General features: G+C 48.8%; 3 protein-coding genes and 1 non-coding gene across 4 annotated transcripts; 3 read left to right on the top strand and 1 right to left on the bottom strand.

Moving 5' to 3' along the window:
• Positions 1-248: 248 nt before the first annotated feature.
• Positions 249-6176, bottom strand: Imp4 (IMP U3 small nucleolar ribonucleoprotein 4). The gene is made up of 9 exons (XM_032900903.1): positions 5842-6176; positions 5620-5728; positions 3123-3206; positions 2477-2586; positions 2270-2402; positions 2042-2196; positions 1876-1970; positions 1716-1789; positions 249-1630 (listed from the first exon to the last, which is right to left on the bottom strand). The coding sequence occupies exons 1-9, from the start codon at positions 5842-5844 to the stop codon at positions 1518-1520; spliced, it is 876 nt and encodes a 291-aa protein (XP_032756794.1). The 5' UTR covers positions 5845-6176; the 3' UTR covers positions 249-1517.
• Ccdc115 (coiled-coil domain containing 115) lies at positions 5955-10923 on the top strand. The gene is made up of 5 exons (XM_032900904.1): positions 5955-6516; positions 6597-6700; positions 6826-6908; positions 7901-8032; positions 9563-10923. The coding sequence occupies exons 1-5, from the start codon at positions 6406-6408 to the stop codon at positions 9673-9675; spliced, it is 543 nt and encodes a 180-aa protein (XP_032756795.1). The 5' UTR covers positions 5955-6405; the 3' UTR covers positions 9676-10923.
• A 1372-nt stretch (positions 10924-12295) lies between these two features.
• Positions 12296-12367, top strand: Trnae-uuc. Its single transcript has one exon. It is a non-coding gene; the product is annotated as a tRNA-Glu (tRNA).
• A 1064-nt stretch (positions 12368-13431) lies between these two features.
• Positions 13432-18804, top strand: LOC116899273. The gene is made up of 2 exons (XM_032900902.1): positions 13432-14310; positions 14473-18804. Exons 1-2 carry the CDS (start codon positions 13906-13908, stop codon positions 17425-17427), a joined length of 3360 nt encoding a protein of 1119 aa, XP_032756793.1. The 5' UTR covers positions 13432-13905; the 3' UTR covers positions 17428-18804.
• The last annotated feature ends 7067 nt before the right edge of the window (positions 18805-25871 follow it).

Raw genomic sequence — 25871 nt, 5'->3', positions numbered from 1 at the left:
TTGTCATGGCAGAGGACCAACAAGTCTTGGCCTCTAGAACTAATTTCTGTTAAACTATCTGCTCCACAGTAATTCCTTATGGTAGCCATAAGAAATGAACAGAACTGGGCTATAGAGGTGCATGCCTTTAATCTGAGCACTCACAAGGCAGGGGCAGGCGGATCTCTTAGTTCAGGGCCAGCCTGGGCTAGAGTGAGTTCCAGGACAACCAGGGCTATCCAGAGAAACTATGTCTCGAAACAAACACAGGAGATCACATGATCTTACTTGTATTTTGAAATTTCAATGCATGCCCACCCGCACACACCACAAAGCTATGGGAGAGTCCCAGAGGCCTTGTTTGGACAACTGGATTCATGAGCTGGAGTTGTGATCCCACCATTGCAGAGCACTGGCCTAAGTGGGTCCTATGGCTCCCTTTCACTTCTTACTGGACCTCAAGGCCCTTGCATGTCATCCAGACGGCTTCTTTTCTCTCTGTTGTTCAGTTTTCATAATAGCATGCAGACGTCTCCCTTATCCTGTTTGACATGCTTCCTCAGAGGCCTCCTCCTAACTGTGATGGGTCTCATCACCAGCATTCTCTGCCAGCTCTAGAGCATTTGCAGGGTCTTGACAACCATTTCATATAAACCCAGGGCCCTTGGGGAAGTACAGGGATTTGGGTACAGAGAGGGCAGTAGGTTGAGAGAGGCTGTAGCACAGACTCTTGAGGCAACTCCCTGGGCAGCACTAGCTCTCCCTCTGTGCTGTTGATAGGCCATACAGCTACAAGAGTTAGAGGTATGGTAGGCAGGTTGTGGGTGTCACTCTGTCTCATGTGAAAGAGGGAGGGTGCAGAGAGAATCTCTTGTGTTCTGTATGGAAATATCACCTGTCAATAAAAAAGCTTATGGCCAATGAGCTAAGAAATAGGAGGCAGGACATCCCATTCTGGAAAAGTCTGAGGCACAGGAGATGGTTGCATAAAACAGAGACGGTAACCAGCCATATGGCACTCATAAAGTAAAACAGGTAACCGAGTTATGAGCGAGGCAGGGAACAGGCACTAGCTATTGGCCTAGGAATTTATTCATGAAACATCAAGTTTCAGAGTCGTTATCTTGGCGAGCAAAGAGGCTGAGTGGAGAAGCTCGCAGTTAGAGGAGGGTGCACCTGCTTGGCAGAGTTGAAGCGACAAGTTAGGCCGGCTCTTGAATGGTTTGTTGCTGGTGACAAAGACTGACCCTAAAGCACAGGAAAAAGTGCTCACAGGGCCTAACTCCCAAGAAGGTAACCATTCATTTTCCAGTGCAGATCTGTACCCCTGCCCCAGCCTGAGGGTGAATTCATAGTCCGGAGGCATTAGATCCTCACCCCACAGACGCTTTGTGGGCTTCATCTTTCAGGTCTGTCTGGACAGTAGACCCACTGTAACCAGTTAGAGGCAGCTGGTAGGATGAGGACAGAGACTTGACTTAGATCCTTCCTGTCAATCTGTCCGTGACAAGTCAGTCCCAACTGGCTGGCGGCTCAGCTCACTCAGCACTCAGAAATACCCTCTTGCGGGCTGTGTTGGTATACGGATGCCAGCGCCACTCTACATCTGTGGTAGCCTCCTGCTCCAGTGTGCCCAGGCGAATCATGTACACTAGGGTGAAGAGAGAGATGTCATCCCACGAACAGCCAAGTCCCACCAACCGTCCCTCAGCCATAAACTAAAGCCCCAAACTCACACTTGAGCTCAAATCGAGGCCCGACCTCAGTCAGCTCCACATTTCGATGGTCTGTCTTCTTGAAGACATGGTGCCTGGGGAGAAAGGAGGCAGAGGTAGGTATGTGGGTCAGCCCATGGGCTACAAAGGCCATGGGCCCACACTCAGCTCATGGACCCACCGGAATGAGATGTAGTCATCCTGGTTGGCAAAGGTGATAACCCGATGGCTGTCGTCTTTTGGCACAGGGAATAGGTAGCGAAGGATGTCAGACACCTGGAGACACAAGGACAGAGTCACAGGGCTGGCCTGAGCCTCGGCCCTCCCCACAGGGTGCCGATACTCACCCGCTTGCCCAGTCGAGAGGAAAAGCCATGAGTGATGAGGTGGGGCTTAGCCTCTGACATGGTGCCCAGGTCAGGGATGTCGTGCCGCATGACCACGTTACACAGTGTGAAGTAGGCAGTAGGACCGAAGGGCAGATGGCTGACAATGAGTCCCACTGTAGGGGAGAGGCTGTCAGACACTCTGCCATGACAACAGCCCACGGTCCCTTGCCCCCCAGCAGGCCTTACCAGGTGTGCCTCGGTGCTCATGGACAACCAACAGGTCGGTGACCCCATTCGCTTTGCAAGCTCGAACCAGCGCTCCAACCTCATGCCGACCTCGGTTCATGCGCTGGGCACCTGGGAACACCAGCTTCAGTTCCTGCTCATGGACCAATGCCAAATTAGAATTGGGGCCACCAGGCCTGGGCATTCCCTACTCCCTGTCCCCAGTACCTTTGCAAACATTTTCAGGCGAGAACTGGGGTCTCGGGAGGTAGTGATCATGACCTTAGGGTCCTCAACCCCAGCCCATCGATACTCGTCATCCACATGGCTGGTTACACCTGTCAGGAGAACAAGAGGCAATACAAATGCTGGCTGACTCTGCTCAAGAGAACCTCACTGAAATGTGCCTCTCGTGGCCAGGAGAGCAGCTGCCAGCCCACCAGTGACCAAACACAAGTGAGCAATGGAGCAGTCTATGGTGGCAAAAGTCTGAACAGCTAAAACCAGCGGTAAGAGACTCCCTCCCTCACCACTATCTATAGCATCCATGATTTTTCTCCTGCTTATTGACTAATGCAGGGAATAATCCATTTGGGTACCGGTGCTAAGAATACTTCTGCTCCAGCAGACACTCCGGTGAGGAAGAGTGAGCATAGATAAAAGCTACTGTGCTCACTGTATAAATGGAACTGAAATCACCTGTTCAGGGAGATGCCACCCAGGCAGACAGGAGGGAACCTGGGGACAGGGACAGAGACTGCTCACCTGGACACTTCTATCAGGTGGGAAACGGCCCAGTGTGGCCAAGGAGGACATGGAGCCCAGTGGGCACAGAAGTTGGTTCAGTGTGGAAGAAAGCTGCAGAGCAGTTTACCTTCACCACCAGCATCATCAAACTCCAAGGACCCCTGTAATGCGAGAGCCTCCCGGCGTAACTCGGTGGGAATCAGCTGGTTTTCTGCAAGGAAGAGACAGGGGCAGAATGAGACACAAGCAGGCTCACCAATGTATACAATACTGTGTGGTTCACTAGGGTATACAAACTTAATAGGAAAGCCCCTGGAATGTTCTTCCTTAACATTCTCAAAAGAGTCAGTACAGAAATACAGAAGGAACAAACCAACTACTTTAGTTATTTCATTGAGACATGGTCTTGAGATGCCTGTGGCTTTGGCTTCTGAGTGTGTCGATAACGGGTATGCCACCACACCTAGCTACCAACTTCTTTTCATCGAATTGTCAACTATAACGTCACTGGGGAGCTCACTTTCTAAATACTTCTTCATATCATCATCAATATTTTTATAACCAGACAAAAATTTAAAGAAACTTTGATAATGTACTGGTGGGCAGTTTGCTTGCAGGTTAAGACCCTGATTTATAAAGGGATCTGATACCTTCTTCTGGCATTCAGGTGAACATGCGATCGGAGTAGTCATACTTAAAAAGAAAGAAACTGCTTAAGTAGGAAGGGAGACCGTGACTTCCAGGTCTTCACATTGCATACTAAGGTCCTCAGCACGCCTTTGGTCCCAGCACTTGGGAGGCAAAGTCAGGGGATCTCTTAGTTTTAGGACAGTCTAGTCCGCATAGTAAGGCCACACAACTCTACATAGCGAGACCCTGCCTCAAAGAACAATTAACAACAATATAAAAAAAGAGAACACTGCTATCTGGATGTACAGAATACCTCAAGGTGCATGGCCGCAGCTGGCTGTGGGCCAGAGATTCTTTCTGTGGACTACAGTGGGACAGCCAGGGCTGAGGCCCAGATCTGCTTCTCTAGCGTGTGAGCGAAGGAGGGAAGAGTCAGAGCAGCCGCACTCCTTCTAGCTACCAACTGAAGAAAAGCTCTTATCTGTCACAGGATACTTACAAGAATTTAAGTCCGACCATACCTTCTGCATCTTAGAAACGATACTGAGCCCCCAAACCCAACAGGCACAGCAGCCAAACACATACTCTAATATACATCCTTAGGCCTGTAACTCAAACATCATAACTTAGAGATATAAGTAGGCATAATGTAAACACAAATAATAGCTTAAAACAGTTGCTTTTAATGTAGCATTGGACATAGTGATAGTTATAAATGTTAATATACTCATCATCTTTCTGTATATGTGTGTGTCTGACTGAGTTCACACGCACATGTGTCAGGAGCTGCTAAGGCCAGAGGACACTGGATCCCTTGGAGCTGGGATTACAGACAGTTGTGAGTCACTCTACATGGGTAGTGAGAATGAATTTGGATCCTCTCAAAGAACAGTAAGTGCTCTTAACCCTTGAGAAATTTTTTCCAGTCATCTCCACTCTTCTTTTCCACTTTTAAATTATGATGATGAGTCACAGACGCTTAACATCTTCTGTATCAGCCCAGGCTGATCTGGAACTCATACAGCCAAAGCAATCCTTGAACCTCTAACCTCCACCTTACCAGTGTTCCACTATAGGCATAGGCCCCTAGGCCCAGTTTAGTTAGGCTGGGGACAGAATCCAGAACCTCCTTCGTGCTAGGCAAGCACTCAAGCTGAGGTACAATTCTAGCCCTAACATTAAGTTTTACTCAAACAAACTTTACATGACACACATATACTCTATATTACTAAAAGATAGGAACAGAATTTGGTCACCAGTACCAGGGACGATGTACTACCAGACGGGAGACCCAAAGCTCCTTGGATTCAAAGCCAAAATAGGGATAAATAGAACATTTCCACTTAAGCTCTGTCATATAGGGCCTTTATTTAATAGGGCAAATGAAAATGTGGATTAATGAAAGGCAAAGTTTTAAGTTAACTTGCAAAACAAATGGCAAATTTTAAATGGAATAAGAATTTTAAAATGCAAGACAATTATAACAATCAACAGATTTTTCTGTTTTGAAAGAAGACAGCAAGAACAAATATCAAGGATTCTTGTAGACCCATCCCTAGATATGGGAATCAATAAGATGAGAGGTTTCTTGCTTGTTGCTTGTTTTGCTTTTTAGTTTTTCGAGACAGGGATTCTGTTTTAGCTCTGGCTGTCTTGGAATTCACAGAGGTTGGCCTGTCTCTGCTTCCGGAGGTCTGGGATTGAAGCCGTGCGCCGCCAAGAGCCCACTGAGGCAAATGTCTTAAAACTAAAGAAAAACTTGATATTCTGTAACTAGCAATCAATCTGTAAACATGGGCGACTGCAGCACAAACGGCCATGCCATCACGTGGTGGGTCCATTCAGAAACCAGTGAGAAGTCCTAACTAACAGGCAAAGAAAGGAAAGACGCTCAGCCGCACTAATACAAATACAAGAAGTTCAAACGCGTTTACACTTCTGTGCAGCATGCTCTAGCAAGGACTTGTAAACCCAAGAGCACAGGGAGGCCTTACCTTCTAGAGCACGCTTGACTCGCTCCTTCTTCTCCTGAACGGATCGCTGCGCCTCCTCCCGGGCCTTACGGTACAAGTACTCGCGGCGTAGGCGAGCCTCCCGACGAAGCTAGAGAATACATAGGGTCACCATCCACTCCGGAGCACCGAGGACCACAACTCAGCCCTCCCGTACCCCACTTCTTTCCCCCTAAACCAGAACACGAACTCAAACCATCCTACCATGATGAGCGTCGCTCTCTCACGAGTCCGGACTCTTCGGTCGCAGACGGAACCTCGCAACGACACTTCCGCCCTCAACTAGGAAGGCCTGTAGGGGCTTCACTCAGTTCCACTGCCGTGCAGCTTGCCCCATCTTAAAATGGCGAATGGCGTCGCAAGGTGATTGGTCAGACGGACAACCAATCAATTACCCGAATTTGGGATGTCATGTGGTCTAAGGCCGCCCTGATAAATAAGTCCGTCCGTGGCTTCACCAACGCTTGAGCCAGTCAGGCAGTAGGCTAAGAAAAAGTAAGAGTGGGAACTGCGTGGATGGCTTCCTGGACTCGACTTTTCATAGCCATCTGATTCGAGAAGTGTTCCGCTCCAGAAGCTAACCCTCATGCAGGCCGTTGACACGGGTCACCCGGAAGTTGAAACCTTTGACTTCCGGGCCACGATTAGGAACGCCTCCTAAGGGCGGATCTCGAGCGTTGATTGGCTGTCATGCACATGGGCTCACAGTGATTAGAGGGCTCGGAAGGAAGTGGCTCTGCCCCTCCGCGTCCCAAGACTACCTGGACCATGGAGGTCCAGGCCCTGCGAGAGGAATTGGACTCAAAGTGCCTACAGCTGCTTAGTGACCTGGAGGAACTGGAGGCGAAGAGGGCCGCACTGAACGCCCGGGTGGAGGAGGTGGGCCATGGGGAATGGAGGGAGGGATAGAAAAGCGAGCACAGGGAGCGAAACAGTCTCAAGTCCTCCTGTCTCCCCAGGGTTGGCTTTCACTTGCCAAGGCTCGCTATGCCATGGGAGCCAAGTCGGTAGGGCCCCTGCAGTATGCCTCGCGTATGGAGCCTCAGGTCTGCGTGCGCGCCAGGTGAGGTTCCCCCCTCACACTCCCCCCCCGCCCTCGTTTCCCCTCCCACCACCTCACCCCCATATAGAGTGGGCGGGCAGGACCTAGGCCTGCGCGGCCAGAGTTCATCTTCCCTTCTCTTTCAGCGAGGCCCAGGATGGACCCCAGACCTTCAGAGTGATCAAAGCTAACGCCCAGATCCCCGAGGAAGTGGGGCCTAGCGAAGCATGTGAGTTTCCTTTCCTCCTGTCAGCGCTTAATCTATGCTAAAGGCAAAACTCATTGAACATTTAAGGAAGTTACTTCATTAATGGAGAGCGCCTGAGCTGGAGAGTTGAATGTCTAAGGAAGACGTTTTTTTCTTTATACTTTGCTAGTGTAGGGTTCAAAGTAACAGGATAGGAGAGCGACCCGAGGAGGTCTAAGGGAATGGGGTTTATTCCAAGCCTTGATGTTACATGATTAGGTAAGAGGGTTAAGGGATGTTGGTGTTTAAGCTGATTGGTTCACAGCATCCGGTCAAACCACAAGAAGGGATTACACGTTCTAGAAGGAGCATCTTGACCTGGGAACGATTCCTATTTTCTTAGCCCGCCCTGTCATTACCGACTGGCCACAGCTGTTATGTCCGTTTTGCAACTGCCAAGAATATCTTGGGTTTTCTTTTTGGTTTTGTTTGTTTGTTTGGTTGGTTTTGTTTGTTTGTTTTTTCAGAACTCAAGGTTGGAGACCAAGTCACTCTGAGGTCAAGTTAGCTTAAAATGGAGTCTGAAAAACAAAATGGAGTTTGTTTTGGTACTTTAATCCTTAAACAAGAAGTTATAGGTAGGCTGTTTTATAGTGGGGTCCATTTTGCAGTCAAAGGAGCTCAGCTGAACAGAAAATGCATATCCCTATATCTAGGTGTTCCTTGGAAATAAACTTCTAAATCCAGTGCATCATTCCTGAAACAGATTGGGGACATTTCAGGGTCTTTCATCACATTTAGGTAAAATGGGCAAAGTCAGTCTGTGATCTTGTTACAGGCAGACAGAATTGTCTGTCCTGGAAGTCGGAGTAGACCAAGAGTCAACTGGACTACAAAGGGAACAGTGTTACTATTTCCAGACACACAAAAAGGTTGGGGAAACATCCAACTTCATTGTTTCCCAGAATCATGAACTTGGATTAAGCTCATTGTGGTCATGAGGACTGGATGGCCATTAACCTTTCTTTCTCCAGCTCTGCGCAGGCGCAAGGGCCCTACCAAGACCAAAGAGTCAGGATCCTCTGTAGTTCCTCAAGATCCCTTGAACTGGTTTGGAATCTTGGTTCCTCATAGTCTGCGGCAGGCCCAAGCCAGCTTCCGGGATGGTGAGTGGACCCTGTTGGCTTTATAGCCATGTACTGAATTCTAACCCTTTTCTACAGGGAACATTTGAATACTAACATCACGTGAAGACTTTGCAAGTCTTCAAGATAGCAAAACTGTGTTGAATATCTGCTGAGGTCCACCCCTCCACCCCACCCCGCCCCAAGCATTCACTGGCTGTTTTTAGCCTTCTAGGTTCATGTTTGTTGACTGCTAACGGATATACTAGCAGCCAGGATAAAATGGGAATTTATTCTGTATAGGAAGAGAGACAATGTATAATAGATAGGCACATGGTCCTTTATTGTAGTTTCAGGCTCCAAAAGTCATGAAAAAGTAACATGGGAGGGAGGGGAGTGGACCGGGACTGTATTATGAAGATGGGACAGAACAGGCCTCTCAGGAGACAAAGGAAGAGCTTTGTAAGTGATCCCAGCAAACTGTGCTGTAGCTAAGGAGACCAACTAAACCCTAAGTTGGTCTAGCTACTCGGGCAAAAGCCCTGAGGTATTTGGGCTGGAGGAAAAGCTGAGGAGTTCAGAGAGCTGGAGTACCAGGAGCTGGGTCCAGGGAGCCAGACCCTAGTGAGGTTTCCATAAGGACCTCTAGAGCCACGTGCAGACCCAGAGTCAGCAGAGTGAATCAGCAGGACCAACAGAGTAACGAGTTCTGTGGGTGTAGAGTGAGGACAGAGAGAGAGCAGTAAGAGGAAGTGGGTGCCAGCATCAGCCAGCTTGGGATGTAGGTAGAGGCACTAGGAGTGGGGTGAGTAGTGGGAATTTGCACAAGTGGAAGCCCCACTGTCTGCTGATAGATGCAGGAGCAGAAGACAGCTATTTGACCTGTGGGCAGGCAATAGGCAGCAGCCAGGGAAAAGGTGAGAGGTGACTGTGGATGGGGACACATGTCTGGACTGTCGGAGGCCTGGACTGACTAGATTTGGAGATGTTTAATTTCCTGAGTTGTTGACACTGGTGCACATAAAAATTGAGGTGGAGATGAGTTGAGGGTCAAGGAGTCCCAAGGAATAGGGCCCCAGAGTAGGGTGTCCTACACAGCAAGATTTTTGAGAAAACATTCCCTGGAAGGCTAGAGAGAGTCATCAGCCATGCTGCCTGGTAGAGAGTAAAGACAGGCCTGCCTGGCCTACTGGATAAGGTAGAGGAATGGAGAACAGAGGTGGGTGCCACCTACAGGTGGATGGACGGAGGAGGGTGATTCATGCTCAGGTGCAGGAAAAGGGTGGAGGGACATCAACTTGGAACAGTGATGGAGTTTGATGCTGGAAGGGCAAAGAGGTTTGCGTGATCTGTGAGGTGCTCGCTTATTCCTGCCAAGTACAGTGAATCAAGGGTGGGTTTTTGTTTTCGAGGAGATGATGGTTTAGCACAGGTGAGGTGAAGGTGTGGTTCAAGTGATAGCATATGTGGACCATTTTAGTACTATCGTACAGGCTAGGGAGGTCTAACATCCCTGTAGTCTATGAGGGGTCCGTGTATCCTGCCATGATGACATTCCTCTTCTCTCGACAGGCCTACAGCTGGCTGCAGATATAGCCAGCCTCCAGACTCGCATCAACTGGGGTCGAAGTCAGCTCCGAGGCCTCCAGAGAAAACTGAAGGAGTTGGACCCTGGGCCCGCCTGACCTGCATCTACTTTTCGAGGCATTGAGCATAGCTGATGTGGATGCTACTGCCTTGTCTCAGGCCTTCTTTCATAAACAGCCCCTGTCTTAGCTGATGCCCCTCCTAGATATGTCCTTAGCCTGCACTGTTTCCAGCTTTTCGAGGCCTGAGGTTGAGTTATGAAGTTTGATGAAGCAAGCTACACAGTGTTGAGAGCAACTTGTTGTAGGCCCATGGTCTCAAATGGCCTTCCTCCCTGTGGCAAGACAGTGACCTCGTGAATAACCTTGCATCAGCCAGCTGGGATAATGAAATGCAGGAATGACAACTGGGAGGAAAGGGAGTCAAGCAGGACAATTCCAGTCAGTAAACATACCTCTGGCTGGGCATGCTAGTGCATACCAGTGAAAGACCCTCAGATTGAGGAGACCCTCACTCCAATCCTGAGGATGCACACCACCCCACGAACACACGGGACTCACATCTTGATGCAAAAGCAAGAGGTTTACTCGGGATACCAGTGCACCGGGGCTCGACACGGTCCTCACGCAGGAGGGAAGTGAAGAGCCCCGAACAGCAGAACCACACAGTTTATATAGGCAGTGCAAGTGAGAGGTAAAATAAGATCACAGCTATTTTAGCACTAAAGGTGTCTGACTTGGCAGATGTTTCCCGCCCTGCAGTTCTGAGAACAGGACAATCTATACCCTCTGTTTTTGTGGTCGGCTGACTTCCTGGGAAGTGGGTGGAAACATGCTTTCTGTACTTTCTGGTCTAACGTCTAGGGGCTAAGCAGAGGCCAACTTAAAATATTTCACTCTTAAGAGATGGCTGTACTGATGTCAGGTGGGGATCTTTCACCTGCAGTCGCAACAGCAGGAGGATCACTTAAGACCTGGAATGACAGACTAGCCTGGGCAATGCACACACACACCCACCCACACACCCACACACCCACAATAGCTCCAGGAAGTATTGCTTCTGCATAAAAGGTGGAGATCAAGGAGACCTTTCTGATTGCGTCAGCTTGTAGAAGTGAGACCCAGCCTCTTTTGCTGACTGTGTATTCCCTCATCTGGGAACCGTGTCCTGCTTCACTTTTTTTCTGAGCTAACTTTCCAGTTGGGGAGGGGAATATAATTTTTTGTGGGGTGTAAATATTTCTTCCTAATTTGTTAATTTTGCTTATATTGGTTTTTCTACTTATGAATTATAAAACACAAACTTGTACAGAAAAAATTGAATAAAGTGAAAGCTACAGTAACTCACCAAGCTCTTTCATTTCTTAATTCATTTTATTTCAGCGTATGGCTGTTTTGCCAGCATGTAATCTGCACCATGTGGTCCTTGGGCTAGAAGAGGTGATATGTCTCCCGTGGGTGCTGGATCGACTGGAAGAGTGGCTAGGGACTGCTCTTCTGTTGTTTTTTGCTTGTTTCTTTGTTTATTTGTTTGTTTTTTGTGTTTTCAAGACAGGGTTTCTCTGTGTAGCTTTGGCTGTCCTGGAACTCGCTCTGTAGACCAAGCTGGCCTCAAACTCACTGAGGTCCAGTAGCCTGTACCTCACTAGTGCTGGAATTAAAGGCGTGAGCCACCCCCTTTCATCCTTTACGCCTCGCGCCCCAGCAAGAGAGTGCTCTTGATCAATGAGCCATCACTCCAGACCCTCTTAAATCAATTTTTCAAGGAAAATCGAATTTCTGTGATGTTTGGATTTGGGATCGTATTAATACAGTGATAAAGGGATTGTGATGAACTGTGGTTTCAGTTGATGTTTGGATTTGGGATCGTATTAATACAGTAATAAAGGGATTGTGATGAACTGTGGTTTCAGTTGCATGTTAAGTGAGTCTGGCACCCAGCTCTTCTACCACCGTCCAGGCTGTATGTATTTCTGGCTGTCTATCTCTGAAAACTATAAAGCTTCCAATTTTTAGTGATAAACAGCAAGAAGAATAACAGCGGATTATAGACCTGTGAGAGATAAGAGAGCACTTTCTCCTCCCCTTCTAGCTCTCTGGTTCCTGTATGCATGGGGCTATTGTGACTAGAAAGAAAACGACCCTGTTCCTTCGTTTTGTTTTTAATTTGAGATGGGCACAGTGTGTAAACCAGGTGGGCTATGACCTCGCAAGAACCCACTAGTTTTCGCTTCCCCACTATCTACCAGAACGCCAGGAGGCTGAGCGTCTTAACATTCTTCTGTCAGTAAAGTAGCATCCCTACGTGGGAGAGAGGACAGAGAACACAACCGTTTTGATCTTAAACTCTTCCTGCAGGACCACCTCTCCTGGAACGCTGATCTTGCCAGAGTCCACGGGATTAAACTAGGTACAGACACAAAGACATTTACTGCGCGGCTGGGCTCCGGGTGTGGTGGGCTCTGGAAAGAGCTACACTATGGCCGCTGGGGTAGGGTGAAGACAGTGCCATCGGCTGCTGGTTACTGACTTTGTCCCCACTCTCACGCACGGAAAAAAGTTCTATCCTTCGGGTCACTGGTTCCGGCAGTTGCCGAATGCAGGCGTCCTTCATTGTTTTCTAGGAAGCGAAGATGATGATTTGGGAGGGTGGAGTTTATACGGGCGGTCCTAATGACGTAGGTATCATAAGAGAAAACGAGAGACACCTACCGGCAGCTCCCATATGGTCTAGCGGTTAGGATTCCTGGTTTTCACCCAGGCGGCCCGGGTTCGACTCCCGGTATGGGAACAGCTCTTTTAACGAGTTATTTTGCCCAGGAGTAATTTACCTCAGTTACATATAACAACTGTCATCTACATTATAGATCCAGAATTATAGATGTTGAAGTTAAAAGAAATAGTTACAATTTCAAAATAACACTGTGGAGTGCCGATACGGAGGTTTCTTCCGCCGTCCCCTTCCCAGATTCTTGACCTGGAGTAAAGGGAAAACGTGGAGTGGAACAAGCAAAGCAAAGAAATGAGAAAGAAACTGAGAAGAAAGCAGAGAAGGGAAGGGAGCAGACGCGGCCTCCTCGAGCAGGAAGTTGCTCACCGCGTAGGGCTGTGAGCAGCAACCCCAAGCTAGCGGTTTTGTTTTGGAGTTTTGTCTGTGCTAGTCCCGCCTCTTGCTGCCGCACCCTTCCGCCACAGGCAGTGGCTATCGACACTGGATTGTTACTGTACTCTGCTCCCTCCTTTTCTTGGGCTCCCAATGTTAGCACTTTTCTTAGCAATAGATTCTCAACATGGTATCTGCTCGTTGCCGGTCAGGCAAATTAGATTTGAGGCTTGTTCAAAACAGTGAGCTTGGTCCTGAAGGCGGCACAACCTGTTTCTCACCTAGCCGGCCTTACCGTTTGTTTGTTTTGTTTTGTTTTGGAAGCAGCTTCTGCTCTCCACTCCTCCCCTCCCTTCCCCATCAATGCCTCCCACCAGGAAGCAGTGTGGCTCCCTAGTTTTGAACTGGTCTCTCAGTGCCTGATTTTTCCTCGGTAGTTTTCTCCTATCCTTTAACCTCCCTTCCTGTGAAGGGCCCCAACTTGACACGGCAGACTCCGTCTTGTATCCAGGCCTGCACTTTATACACTAGGCCTTTTCCTTAAGTTAAACTCCAGTTACTGGGGAAACCACAAAACTGTCCCGGAAGGAGTCATCCTACACTCGGGCCATTAGCGGGAAAACAACTGCAGTTCCAGAGCCTATAGATAGATTTCTTAAACCAACGGACACCATTGTTAGCCAATCACGAGCCTGCCAAGTTGATAAGCCCCGCCCCTCACCCTGCTGTAACCACTCTGAAAAGGTTGAGCTTTAGGAGCTCCGGAACTTCTGTGCTGCCCTGCTGTGAAGGAGGATCCTGAGGGTCCCGGCTCGGGCTTGAACTAAGGCTCTTTGCTTTTGCATACGAGTTCGACTCCTGGTGGTCTTTGGGGACCCTGGGATCTGGGCATAACATTTGGGAGGCTCATCCGGGATCCCCAAGTCCCCCAGGACCTCCGAACCGTTGAGTCAAAACCCGGCCGGTAAGTGTCTGAATGTTTTTCCTCTGTCTCTGTGTCTCGGCACTCCACCCTTAAAACCAGTAGCCTGCAGGCGGTCTGGGCGGACGCGCATGACGCCCGGTACCACGGGACTTGGGAGCCGCCCCCGAGCCGCGTGTAGGGGTTTGGATTCCCCTCCTAGACTTGAAGAGACAAAGTCGCACGGCAAGAGGCGGTCCTCCCCAGGAGGACTTTCGCCCTTCTGTTTGCTCTCCGTCTGTCTTACTTCTTTGTGACTGACGCCATGGGACAGACCCAGACCACTCCTTTATCTATGTTCTTAGACCATTTCAAGGACTATAAAATTAGGGCTAGAAGTCGAGGCTTTGTTGTTAAGAAGAAAAGACTGGCCGCTTTTTGCAGGAAGGAATGGCCAACCTTCAACGTTGGCTGGCCACCAGAGGGGACTTATTACCTGCCCGAGATTTTTAGGACCCGGGATATCATTTTTGGACGACCGGGACGCCCAGCCCAAATCGCCTACATCAGCACCTGGCTGGATCTGGTCCAGGACCCGCCAAAATGGCTCAAGCCTTGGCTGCCAAAGCAGCCAAGCATAGCCATACTCTCCCTGGAAAACCGCGAGCCACAAGAAACTGAAACTAACCCAAGGAACCCTCTTTATCCTGTCTTGCAGGGTGGCACTGAGGAAGACCTCAACCCCCAGCCACGAGAAACTGAAACTAACCCAAGGAACCCTCTTTATCCTGTCTTGCAGGGTGGCACTGAGGAAGGCCTCAACCTCGAGCCACGAGAAACTGAAACTAACCCAAGGAACCCTCTTTATCCTGTCTTGCAGGGTGACACTGAGGAAGACCTCCTCCTCTCACACCCGCCTTACCGACCCCCACTAGGGGGTCGCCCAGGTCCTCAACCTGAGGCCCCAGGAGGGGCTCAAGGGCCCCCCTTGGCGATCCCACCTCGCACCCAAGAGAAAGCCCAACAACAGCTGCCTCAGCAGCCCACGGCTGAGTCCATGATTCACCCCTTAATGGCAATAGGCCCCCAAGACGATGAGAGGAACCAACTAGCCGTTAGAGAGCTATATAACTGGAAAATGAAGTACCCTCGGTTCTCAGAGAAACCAGCTGCGTTAATTAGCTTAATAGAGTCTGTCATTTTAACCCACCAGCCCACCTGGGATGAATGTCAATTGCTTTTGAAGATCTTCTTCACTGGAGAGGAGCAACAGAGGATTTTAATTGAGGCCATAAAATTGGTTCCAGGAGCAAATGAGAGCCCTATTCCTAAACAAGTTCTGTTTGACGCAGGCTTTGACTCGACCAGACCAGACTGGAACTTGAACTCGGCAGAAGGTAAGGAGAGTCTTCGGGTCTACCACCAGACTCTGATGAGAGGTCTCAGGGCGGCTGGACAGGGACCCACTCATTTGGCCATGGTACGTAGTGTGCATCAGGAATGGAAAGAACCACCCGAAGCCTATTTAGAAAGGATTATGGAGGCCTATCGCACCTACACGTCCCTAAACCCAGAGGCACCTGAGAATAAGTCGGCAGTCATTACGACCTTTGTCAATCAGGCCGCCTGTGACATCAGGGACACATTGCAGAGACTAGATAGGGTAGAGGAGAAGAGTTTGCAGGAGTTGCTGGTAATAGCTAAGAAAGCGATTGACAACAGAGAAATACTTAAGAAGAAACAGCTGCAAACCTACGAGGAGCCACGGAATCGAGGGTTGGCCATGACCCTTATGGCGGATTCCCCGGAAGAGAAACAACGCCAACGGCACCAACTCGAGGACGGAAAAGGTAAGCGGCCCCAACCAAAGGATAAGCCAGCGCTCCGAAAGAACCAATGTGCGTACTGTAGGAAGATGGGACACTGGGTCAGGGACTGCCCCAAGAAACCTACAAAGAGGGACAAAGGGGGACAGGGTTCCGACCCCCTCCCTGAACCCAGGGTAACCCTTAAAGTGGAGAGGAAACCCAGTAGTTTCTCAGTAGACACAGGGGCACAATATTCAGTCCAAACCCAATCCCATGGCAAACTGTCCTCAAAGAAATCGTGGAAACAGGGGGCCACTGGTATGAATCAGTATGCACGGACTACCCAAAGAACAGTGGATCTCGGATCAGGCCAGGTATCCCGCTCCTTCACAATCACACCAGACTGCCCCAGCCCCCGCTTGCTGACCGAGATAGGAGCTCAGAACTCTTTTGATCAAAAAGGGAACTCTGTCACAGATCACAGAGGGTGCCCTGGTCACAAAATCACCCTGCCTCTAGATGATGAATATAAATTGCACCAAAGACCAAGCTCTCTCCCAAATGAGATCTCAACTTGGTTAACCAAATTCCCTTCAGCTTGGGCAGAAACCGGAGGAATGGGGTTGGTAGACCATAGGACCCCCATTTGCGTTGAACTGATACCAGGAGCAACTCCCGTCCAGGTAAGACAGTACCCAATCTCCCAAAAAGCCAAATCAGGTATCATGCCCCACATCAGAAGGCTCATAGACTTGGGCATACTAGTGCCTTGCCAGTCCCAGTGGAATTCGCCCCTAAAGCCCATCAAGAGGCGCAACTCTGATGACTATAGACTAGTCCTGGACCTCAGAGAGGTCAACAAGAGAGTTATGGACATACATGCAACGGCACCAAACTCGCATACCCTCCTGAGTTCATTAAATCCTTCCAAGAGTTGGTATACAGTATTGGACCTCAAAGATGCTGTCCTTAGCCTGCCTTTAGCCCCCCAGAGCCAACCTCTGTTTGCCTTTGAATGGCATGACCCTGAAAAAGAATTCGATGGACAACTAACATGGACCAGACTGCCACAAGGCTTCAAGAATTCACCAACCATCTTTGACAAGGCTCTACGTGAGGATCTGGGTGAGTACAGGCGGGAACACCCCAATACCACCCTCTTGCAATATATAGATGACCTCTTGGTGGCAGCAGAGACCATGGAAGAATGTCTACAGAGTACTGAAGACCTGCTAATGACACTGGGAAAACTAGGCTATCGGGCATCATATAAGAAGGCTCAAATCTGCCAACAAGAGGTAATGTACTTGGGATATACCCTAAAAGGGGGCCAACGATTGCTATCGAAGGTACGAATAGATAACATTTTGAAGGTCCCCACACCAACTACAATACAGAAGGTCAAACAATTCTTGGGGTTGGCAGAATTCTGCCGTCTTTGGGTCCCTAATTTTGCAGAATTGGCAAAGCCCCTCCATGAGGCCACCAAAAAAAAGGAGCCCTTCCAATGGACTGAGACCCAGGAAAGCTCTTTCAATCGACTCAAACAGGCCTTATTAGCAGCCCCCGCATTGGTGCTACCTGACGTCACCAAGCCCTTTTATCTATATTTAGACGAAAGCAAAGGAGTAGCTAAAGGAGTCCTCACTCAAACGTTAGGCCCAGTAGCATACCTATCAAAGAATTTAGACCCTGTGGCTTCTGGATGGCCTCCGTGTTTGAGAATTATTGCTGCCACAGCCTTGCTAGTCAAGGGCGCAGACAAACTGACTCTGGGGCAAGAACTTTGCATTACTACTCCCCATGCCATCGAAAGGGTTCTCAAACAACCCCCAGATCGTTGGATGAGCAGTGCACGCATAACTCACTACCAAAGTCTGCTAAGCCCCCCTCGTGTCCGTTTTCTACCAAGGGCTGCCCTGAACCCAGACTCTCTGCTACCAGACCCTGATCTGGAGACCCCGTTTCATGACTGCGTGGGCACACTGAACCAGGTACACCGACTCGGGAAAGACCTATCAAACCCGGGCCGCTGCTGAATGCAGAAACCACTTGGATCACGGAGGGTTACAGCTTTATGCTCGATGGACAAAGGTGCGGGGGCGGCAGCGTTATCAGACTCAGAAACTATATGGGTGTCTGCCCTGTCACCTAGCACTGCTGCACAACGGGGCAAACTCACGGCGCCCAAGAAACGCCTTAAAATTGGGAAAAGGCAAAAGACTCAACATTTATATCGATAACGGGTATGCCTTTGCCACAGCCTGTATCCATGGGGCTATTTATCAGGAGAGAGGACTCCTGACGACTGGAGGAAAGACTTAAAAGCAAACAGGAGACCCTAAACCTGTTGGAGGCCCCTTTGGCTTCCAAAGAAACTGGCTATTATAGACTGCCCAGGCCGTGCCCAAAAGGCAACTATGCCTAAAGCAAAAGGCAGTCAATGTGGCAGATTTGGCAGCCAAGGTAGAGGCTCTCAATCCTATAGCAGTTTTGACTTTCCAACTGCCTGACCCAGGAGCTCCAATCCTACCAGAGAAGCCTGAGTACTCCAAAGAGGATGCCACCTCTATCCACAAACTCCCTATGACCCATAAGCCTGAGGGCTGGTGGCTCACCGGAGACTGCAAAATAATCCTGCGCACCAATTTGGCAGCCAGTCTGCTCCAGCGTATGCACCAGACAACCCACTTGGGCACCAGGAAAATCAAGGATCTGATAAGAAAGGCAGACCTACAGATCCTCAATCTCAGGTCCCAGGTCAAACAGACTGCATCCAAGTGCTTGAGCTGTAAGCTCACTAATGCAGAGAATCAACCCCAGGCTGGAGGGTGATAAACCTGGCTGGTGCTCACTGGGAAATGGACTTTACTGAGGTAAGACCAGGGGAATATGGTTACAGGTGCCTACTAGTGCTTGTAGACACCTTTCTGGGATGGACAGAAACAGCACCAACAGTGCTCACAACGATACCAGAGGAGGTGCTTCCCAGGTATGGAATGCCAGCCGTCCTAAGCTCTGACAAGGGACCTGTCCTCACCACTCAGGTAACACGGGATGGCTAATGCCACTGGGGTGGATCGGAAACTACATTGTGCTTACAGGCCCCAAAGCTCAGGGCAGGTAGAGAGGATGCTAAGAACTCTAAAGAGACCCTTACTAAATTAAACTTTGAGACTGATGGGGACTGGGTGGTTCTCCTCCCCTTCGCTTTCTATAGGGTGTGCCACACACCCTATACGTTAGGTTTAACCCCTTATGAAGTCGTGTTTGGAAGACCCCCCCTCCCACTCTACCTAACCTAAAATCTAAAGTGTTAGCTGAAATTGATGATAGCCACTTACCTGACTCTCTCGAACATCTAGCCTACACCCAAAAGGAGCTCTGGCCTAACCCGAAGGCTACTTTTGAGGCTGCATCACACACACACACCCACACACACCCCCGCCCCCAAACTGCTATCGCAGACCGACTGAGCTGGCTTGGTCAGGAAGGAACTATGGCAGCCTCCTTAAAATCAAATTAGATAAGTGACGACCTACACAGCCTGCACCCTATAGGTCTAGGCCCTAATAAGGTATTAGCATCTCCTCTGACACCCAATCAACCTCATCCACGGACACCACCATGTCCACACCTCCCACAGAGTCCCCTAACAGATTCTGGCCCATTACATCTTCTTGAAGCCACCAACAAGTGTTAACCAACAAGTGTTTAATCCGTCTCACACGGATCTGAGGAGTGTTGGTGATGCTTGAATGCCAACCCCTGCCCTCCCCCATATTATGATGGAGCAGCCCTCAAGTCCTTGGTAACAGAGTATCAGGAAGCTCAGCATTGCAGGAGGCAGCCAGCAGGTCCCAGCTGAATCACTCTGCAGTCACTGCAGAGACAAGGGCTCTGTATAGGTAATTCTGTGCCCCCATTCCCCCGTTGCTCCTACCTATGTAATACCACAGTAACTCGGACAGGTTCAGGGTACTCCTGTGGGTTGCCCTGGTGCTGTTTGTATTTTGATGCTAATTCCGCTTCCCCAAGAGGGGCTGCCTGGGACAGGGAGTGAATCACGTACTCAAGTGACTTCATCAGAACCTTCTCCCCATTTTAACTTGTAAAATAAAGGCTAGAACCATGATTGGGCAGGGGAAGGGAAGGTGGAGCTGAAGAGTTGAGGGGAGAGGGAGGAGGAGAGAAGGGGACTACAGAGGAGAGGAGGTGGAAGGAAGATGGAGATGAAGCACGTGGTCTGGAGAAACCACAAGTTTCTTGCCGACTTGCCTGAGACCCCAACATTGAGCTAATTAGGACAGAAAAAGGACATATGAAAGTTCACCTAAAGGACGAGCTCAGTGGAAAAAGCCTAATGTCCTAGCTAAAGTGTCACCCCTCTACGCCTAGTAAGCTTTCTGAGCCAGAGGAAGGTTCTGAGGGAGAACCAGAACCTGAGACCCAAGATTCCCCCAGGGAGGAGACCACCACCACTGATCCGGCCCCAGAGGCCTGCCTCGGTATCTTTACAGGCCCTTAGATCTTAAGGTCTTAGAAAAACTTAAGGCTGCTGTTTCTAATTATGGACCTGTTGCTCCTTTTACCTTGGCTTTGCTTGAGTCCAGTATAGAAGGGTGGTTCACCCCACGGGAATTTTCCCAATTGGCTAGAGCTGCCTTGAGTGGAGGAGACTTTGTTTTATGGAAATCTGAAATGACTGAGGCATTAAAGAAATTAAAACCAAAAATCACTCTCGTGTCAGCTCCCGCTCCTGGACTGCAACAAAACTTTTAGGGGAGCCATCATATCATACTCTTGAGTCACAAATGTTGTTGTCCCCCCTCCCCTCCTCTCCGGGCCTTTAGTCCAGGTCTGTCAAGCCTGTTTGGCCGCTTGGAAAAAACTTCCTCCAAAGAACGATGCTTCTGCAACTTTAACTAAGATCTTTCAGGGACCTGATGAGCCATACAGTGCCTTCATCAGCCGACTCGCTGAAAAGGCTGAACGGCTGTTTGCCATACAAGAGCCTGAGAATCCCTTTATAAAACTACTTGCTTATGAGAACGCCAAACCAGCCTGCCAAGATATTTTAAAACACCACTGTCCTAAGACCTTAGTTGAATATGTTTGCCTATGTGCTGGAGCGGGGACCAGTCATGCTATCGGACTAGCAATTGACGCTGTCCTACAGTAGGCTGGGGTGTCAAACACCCCCAAGACCTGCTTTAATTGCAAACAGGTGGGCCATTTCATGTGAGAATGCCCTTATCCCAAGATGAATCAAAGAGGAAAAACTAACTTGACAGGACAGACAGAGATGGATGTTGCTCCATCCGCATGCCCTAGCCCTACAACCCTATGTGCCCGTTGTCATCATGGCCACCACTGGGCAAGAGAATGCAGGGCCAAGACTGACAGGGATGCCCTCTGCCCTCTCGCCTGTCAGGAAACTTCTTACGGGGGCAGCTTCCCGCCCCCTTCCCACGGACAGACCCCGGGGCAATAGGGTTTGTTCCTTAAGCTTCCAATGTTCCCCAGTTTGCTCCGTGGCTGATCTCTGGCGGGCCACAAGTGGTAGCTCAGGATGGACCTCTGTGCCTCCTCCGGCACAATCTTAACACCTGAGAAGGCATCCGGGCCCTGCCTCCAGGGATTTTGGGCCTGATATCTGGCCGTGCTTCCTCTTCCATTAAAGGGCTTCAGATTACTCCAGGAATAATAGACACAGGGCAAAATGAGGAAATCCAGGTCCTGACCAGGGCCTCCAACAACCCCATATTTATATCCACTCAACAGGCCATTGCTCAGTTAGTTTTGCTTCCCAAAACTTCAATTAACAATCCTTATACAAAGATTCCAGAGAGCCAAAAGGACATAAAATATCTGAGGTATTTTGGGCTCAAAGGATTTCTGCCTCTCGCCCCATGCTTATTCTTAAGTTAAAGGGAAAGTCTTTTCAAGGTCTGTTAGACTCTGGGGCTGATGCCGCAATCATTTCAAGCAAATTTTGGCCTGCTACATGGCCATTGACTGATTCTGACACCCATCTCCAGTGTATAGGACATTCTAAAAATCCTCAGGTCAGTGCTCAGACCCTAGATAGGACAGGTTCTGAAGGCAATTCAGGAACTGTCATTCCTTATGTTATACCAGATTTACCTACTAATCTCTGGAGAAAGAGATACTCTTTCCCAGAAGAATGTGATTGTGTGCAGCCCCAAGGAAGTTACCTTTACTATAAAATTACTTAAAAGACCCAGTGCATCCTTCTGCTCCCATTTCCATTGGTCCTTGTCCTGTTTTGGTTCCTCAGGTCCCTCCTGGACCCTCTCCCACTCTGCCTGGATCCCCCACTTCTTCTCAAAATAATTACTTTTCCTTCAATTGCATCTACCCCCTTAGTTCCTCAAGCTGCATATTCTTCTCCAGAGACCAAGAGTCTGATTCTTACCTTGATTAATCAGACTTTTCTTACAATTAATGCTACTTCTCCCTCTGTGGTAAATGATTGTTGGTCGTGCTATCATTCCCAGTCTCCTTTTTATGAAGGTTTTGCAGTTGATGCTGAAGTTATCCCTACCAATAATTCCCATTTGTGTCGCTGGCAGACAGGGGAATGGAATGGCCTCTCACTTTCACAAGTATCTGGTTTGGGATTGTGTGTTGTTGGAAGCGACACTCCCACCCAATATACCCATCTTTGTAATTGGACCACCTCCCCAGATAAAGATTCTAGTTACCTTCCGCCACAAAATGATACATGGTGGATATGTCTTGATGGGCTTTCCCCTTGCTTGGCCACCGAAGCATTTTCTACTGACAGTTCTGATTTTTGTGTTTTGGTCCAACTTGTTCCTCAATTAGTTTATTATCCCTCTGAGGAAATTTTTCATCTTTGGGATCAGTCTCATGACTCTTCCCTTGGCCTCTCTTGACGGTGGCGCAAGCCCATCTCTGCCATCACTATTTCTGTTTTATTGGGACTGGGAGCTGTGGTGCTGGGACAGGAATTTCATCACGTGTTCTTTCAAACAGCCGCTGCCAAGAATTGAGTGCTACCATTGATGCTGATGTTCAATGCCTTCAACAGGGGGTGGATGACCTTACTGACTCCCTCTCCTCCCTCGCTGAAGTGGCCCTTCAGAATCGTAGAGGCCTTGACCTGCTTTTCCTTCAACAAGGGGGGCTGTGTGCAGCCCTAAAGGAAGAATGCTGTTTCTATGTGGATAAGACAGGTCTAGTCAAAGAAAGCATGGAAAAAGTGGGAGGGGGAGGGAAAATGGGGGAGGGAGGGAGGCGAGAGCTGGCATCAAAATTGGTTTTCCACCTCCCCTTGGCTGACCACCCTTCTTCCATCTTTGTTGGGACCCTTGGTTGGTCCTCTTTTGCTCATATCTTTTGGCCCATGGGCCTTTAGTCGCCTGACTAGCCTTATTAAACAACAAGTAGATGATTGGGCAGTGAAACCTATTCACGTGCATTATCATAGATTGGCTTTAGAGGATTTAGGTAAAGAAGGCTCGGCTTCAACTCCCATCTCCACCCAACCCCGATCTGGGCAATATGGCTCTTGGGACTGCCTAATGTTGGCCCACTTGCAAAAATAGCCTCCATCACCTTTCAGCCTTGGCACTGACATTGACTGTGATTCTCTGTCCCCTGCTCAGTCCATGCTGGGTAGAACGCCAAAGACGGGCAACTTTCGAGACCCCCATTCACCTAAGACAGAAGCCCTGAAGGCTGACAGGGTATTCAGTGACGGGTAAGACTGGTGGGCTCCTCGATCGATCCTAAGACAGGCACTACCCCAAAAGGATAAGAGGGACTTCATTCCCCGCTGAGCTACTTGCCATCTTGGAGTGCTAATATCAGGGGCCTTTCATCCATACCAATCTGGTGGTCAGCGTTGCTCAGTAACAAGGCTTGCCAGAAGTGTTGATATAAATTTGGCGGTCCAACAGGTTTTTGTTGAGAGCTAGTTTCATACAGACCTAGGGCTGGTGACCTTTGCAAAAGAACCAGCTTCCTACAGACCCCTACAGCCCCAGGTCTTGTGACCTTTTGCTGAAAGCCAATTTCCTACAGACCCCTAGATTGTGACCTCCTGCTAGGGGCCAACTTCCTACAAGGAACCTAGGCCAACATCCTGCAGGAGTGAGCTAACTACCCTATTGGTTAGAACATCAAGGTCTCCCGCCCCCTGAAGACTTCCTCCTCCCCCTGCCTTGTTACTGTATATAATTATATAATCAGAGCCTGTAAGCATTAAACTTGTCACCTTGATCAGATTCTTGTCTTAGCGTCCTTCTTCGTGTCTCTTGTCTCCCATTCTCTTCCAGGTACCCTTCGGACCCTCGTTGACTGTCCTGTTGGATGGGACAATAAGGGACCTCACAGTTGGGGAATAGAGTGGTGTAGTGGTAGATTGAAGGACCCTAGGGGCTTTCTCCAACCTTATACCCACCGGCTTCAGGTCAAGACCAGTCCAAGTTCCATTCTCTACCCAAAGTTCTTGGGAAGAGCAGGAACATTCTTGAAAAACCACAGAATGTACTGACTGATGGTCACCTGACTCTCTGGTCCCAGATAGAGTTTGAATGCTTGTCATAATCTACCCATGCTTGCTAGTCAATAGATTCAAAGGTCATTATGCTTAGCCAATAAGTTTAAACTGTAACCTTGCTGATGTAACCTGTACCTTTAAAAAGTATACAAATTGCTTGTTATAGCCATTGGGGTTGCTTTCTAGTCACTCACCATGAGGAGCTGGTTGAGGGTCAACCCTGATGCCCTGGAAAACAAACCTCTTGCATTTGCATCAAACTCCATTCTCTTGTCTCACTTGGGGGGTGGTATCCTGGTCCTTAAGACTCACTTCGAGTCTTACGGATCTGCCCAATCTAGGCACACAGCTCGTATTCATATTATATGAGTTGTGTTTTTATTGCACAGGTTTATCTGGGTTGGAAAATTTACAACATCCTTGGTTCCCCCTGATAACCCACGGCAGGCATGTTCTACTTGTCTAACTCCATGCATTCGCACTGGAGTCTTAATGTTTCCCCTGATTTCTATGTCCTAGTACAACTCATCTCAAGAATAGCATATTGTTCAGGAGGGGAATGTCTTTAGTCATCTCACTCCTGGGCATCATATATGATCCAAAATGGAACCTGTAACTGCCCTTGTTCTGTTCACCCTCTTAGGTATAGGTATTGCCAGGGTTGTAGGCACTGGAACCTCTGCTCTGGTATTGCAATGTGCTCATTACAGGCCACTGAGGCTGGCTATCGGCAGGATGTCCAGAGACTAGAAAAATCAATATCTGCCTTAGAAAAACCACTCTCTTCTCTGGCTGAAGTTGTATGGCAGAATAGAAGAGGATTTAGGTCTACTGTTCTTACAGCAAGATACAATATGTGTCGCATGAGGAGAAGAATGTTGTGTCTATGCAGACCAGACTGGCCTAGTTAGAAAAGATATGGTGGAACTAAGGAGAATACAGGACAGAAAATGAGAAATGGAACAATATCAAGGATGGTGTGAAAGTATGTTTAATGGGTCCCCTTCACTGACTACCTTAACATCTACCCTTGCTGGACCACTCTTACTAATTGTGCTCTTACTAATACTCACCTTCAGGCCTTGCATACTAAATAGGTTAACCAATTTTGTTTGGGCCTTCTTTTAGGTATTTGTGAAAGGGGAATGAAGGGCCCCCAACTTGACAAGACAAATACCATCTTGTAACCAGGCTTACATTTTGTATACTAGGCCCTGTCATGGTCAGGTTAAACTCTAATTACTAGAAAAACCACAAACTGTTCCTGGAACTCTAGACTCCAGCCACCAGCAGGAAAATTCCCTGTGTTCAGAGGCTATTGACAGTTCTAGATTTCTTAAGCCACCTGCAATCATTGCTAGCCAATCACATACCTGCTGCGTTGATAGGCCCCCTTGTGTTGATGTGACCCCAATGAAAAGCTGCTTGTTGCCTTCTGCGCTACTCCGCTGTGTCTGAGGAGCCCGAGGGTCCGAACTCAGGCTTGAATTAAGACTCTTTGCTTTTGCATACAAGTTCAACTCCTGGTGGTCTTTGGGGACCCGCAGGTCTGGGCATAACACCTGTGCTTGGAATATAGTCTGTTTTGTCTTACACTTGACAGAATTTTCACTACACATAGGCAACTTTCACTTTGCCCTCTCCTCTTACTGTGGTCTGGAGCCAGTGGGTAGATAAAACCTCGGAGCTGCCTTTCCTGCCCTCGGTTTAAACCGTCCAAGGGCGCTGAGGTGCTGTCAATATAGTAAACATACTGAGTTTCTGGTTTGGTAACATGTCTCCATCAGGCAGAGTTCACAGCTCAGTGGATCCTAGCTACCCCAGCTCCTCTGTCCGTTGTGTCTGTGTGTCTGTCCTTTTATCTTTCCTTTGTCTGTCCTGTTAAGTCAAGTCCAAAGCCCCAGTGGTCTTGGCACTCCAGGCCTTTTGTGA

This window comes from Rattus rattus, chromosome 4 (assembly GCF_011064425.1).
Source record: "Rattus rattus isolate New Zealand chromosome 4, Rrattus_CSIRO_v1, whole genome shotgun sequence".
In the NCBI taxonomy this organism is placed as follows: domain Eukaryota; kingdom Metazoa; phylum Chordata; class Mammalia; order Rodentia; family Muridae; genus Rattus; species Rattus rattus.
This window is presented reverse-complemented; position numbering and strand designations above follow the sequence as displayed.

Bases quoted from the DNA above. Each gene is read 5' to 3' on its own strand.
- Imp4 (XM_032900903.1), bottom strand. The intron at 2,403-2,476 runs GTACTGGGGACA...GTCCATGAGCAG, and splicing joins GCCTGAAAATGTTTGCAAAG to GAACTGAAGCTGGTGTTCCC. The intron at 1,971-2,041 runs GTGAGTATCGGC...TTGTGTCTCCAG, and splicing joins CCTCTCGACTGGGCAAGCGG to GTGTCTGACATCCTTCGCTA.
- Ccdc115 (XM_032900904.1), top strand. From the start codon at position 6,406: ATGGAGGTCCAGGCCCTGCGAGAGGAATTGGACTCAAAGTGCCTACAG. The intron at 6,517-6,596 runs GTGGGCCATGGG...CTGTCTCCCCAG, and splicing joins TGAACGCCCGGGTGGAGGAG to GGTTGGCTTTCACTTGCCAA. The intron at 8,033-9,562 runs GTGAGTGGACCC...TTCTCTCGACAG, and splicing joins CCAAGCCAGCTTCCGGGATG to GCCTACAGCTGGCTGCAGAT.
- LOC116899273 (XM_032900902.1), top strand. From the start codon at position 13,906: ATGGGACAGACCCAGACCACTCCTTTATCTATGTTCTTAGACCATTTC. The intron at 14,311-14,472 runs GAAGACCTCAAC...GGTGACACTGAG, and splicing joins TCTTGCAGGGTGGCACTGAG to GAAGACCTCCTCCTCTCACA.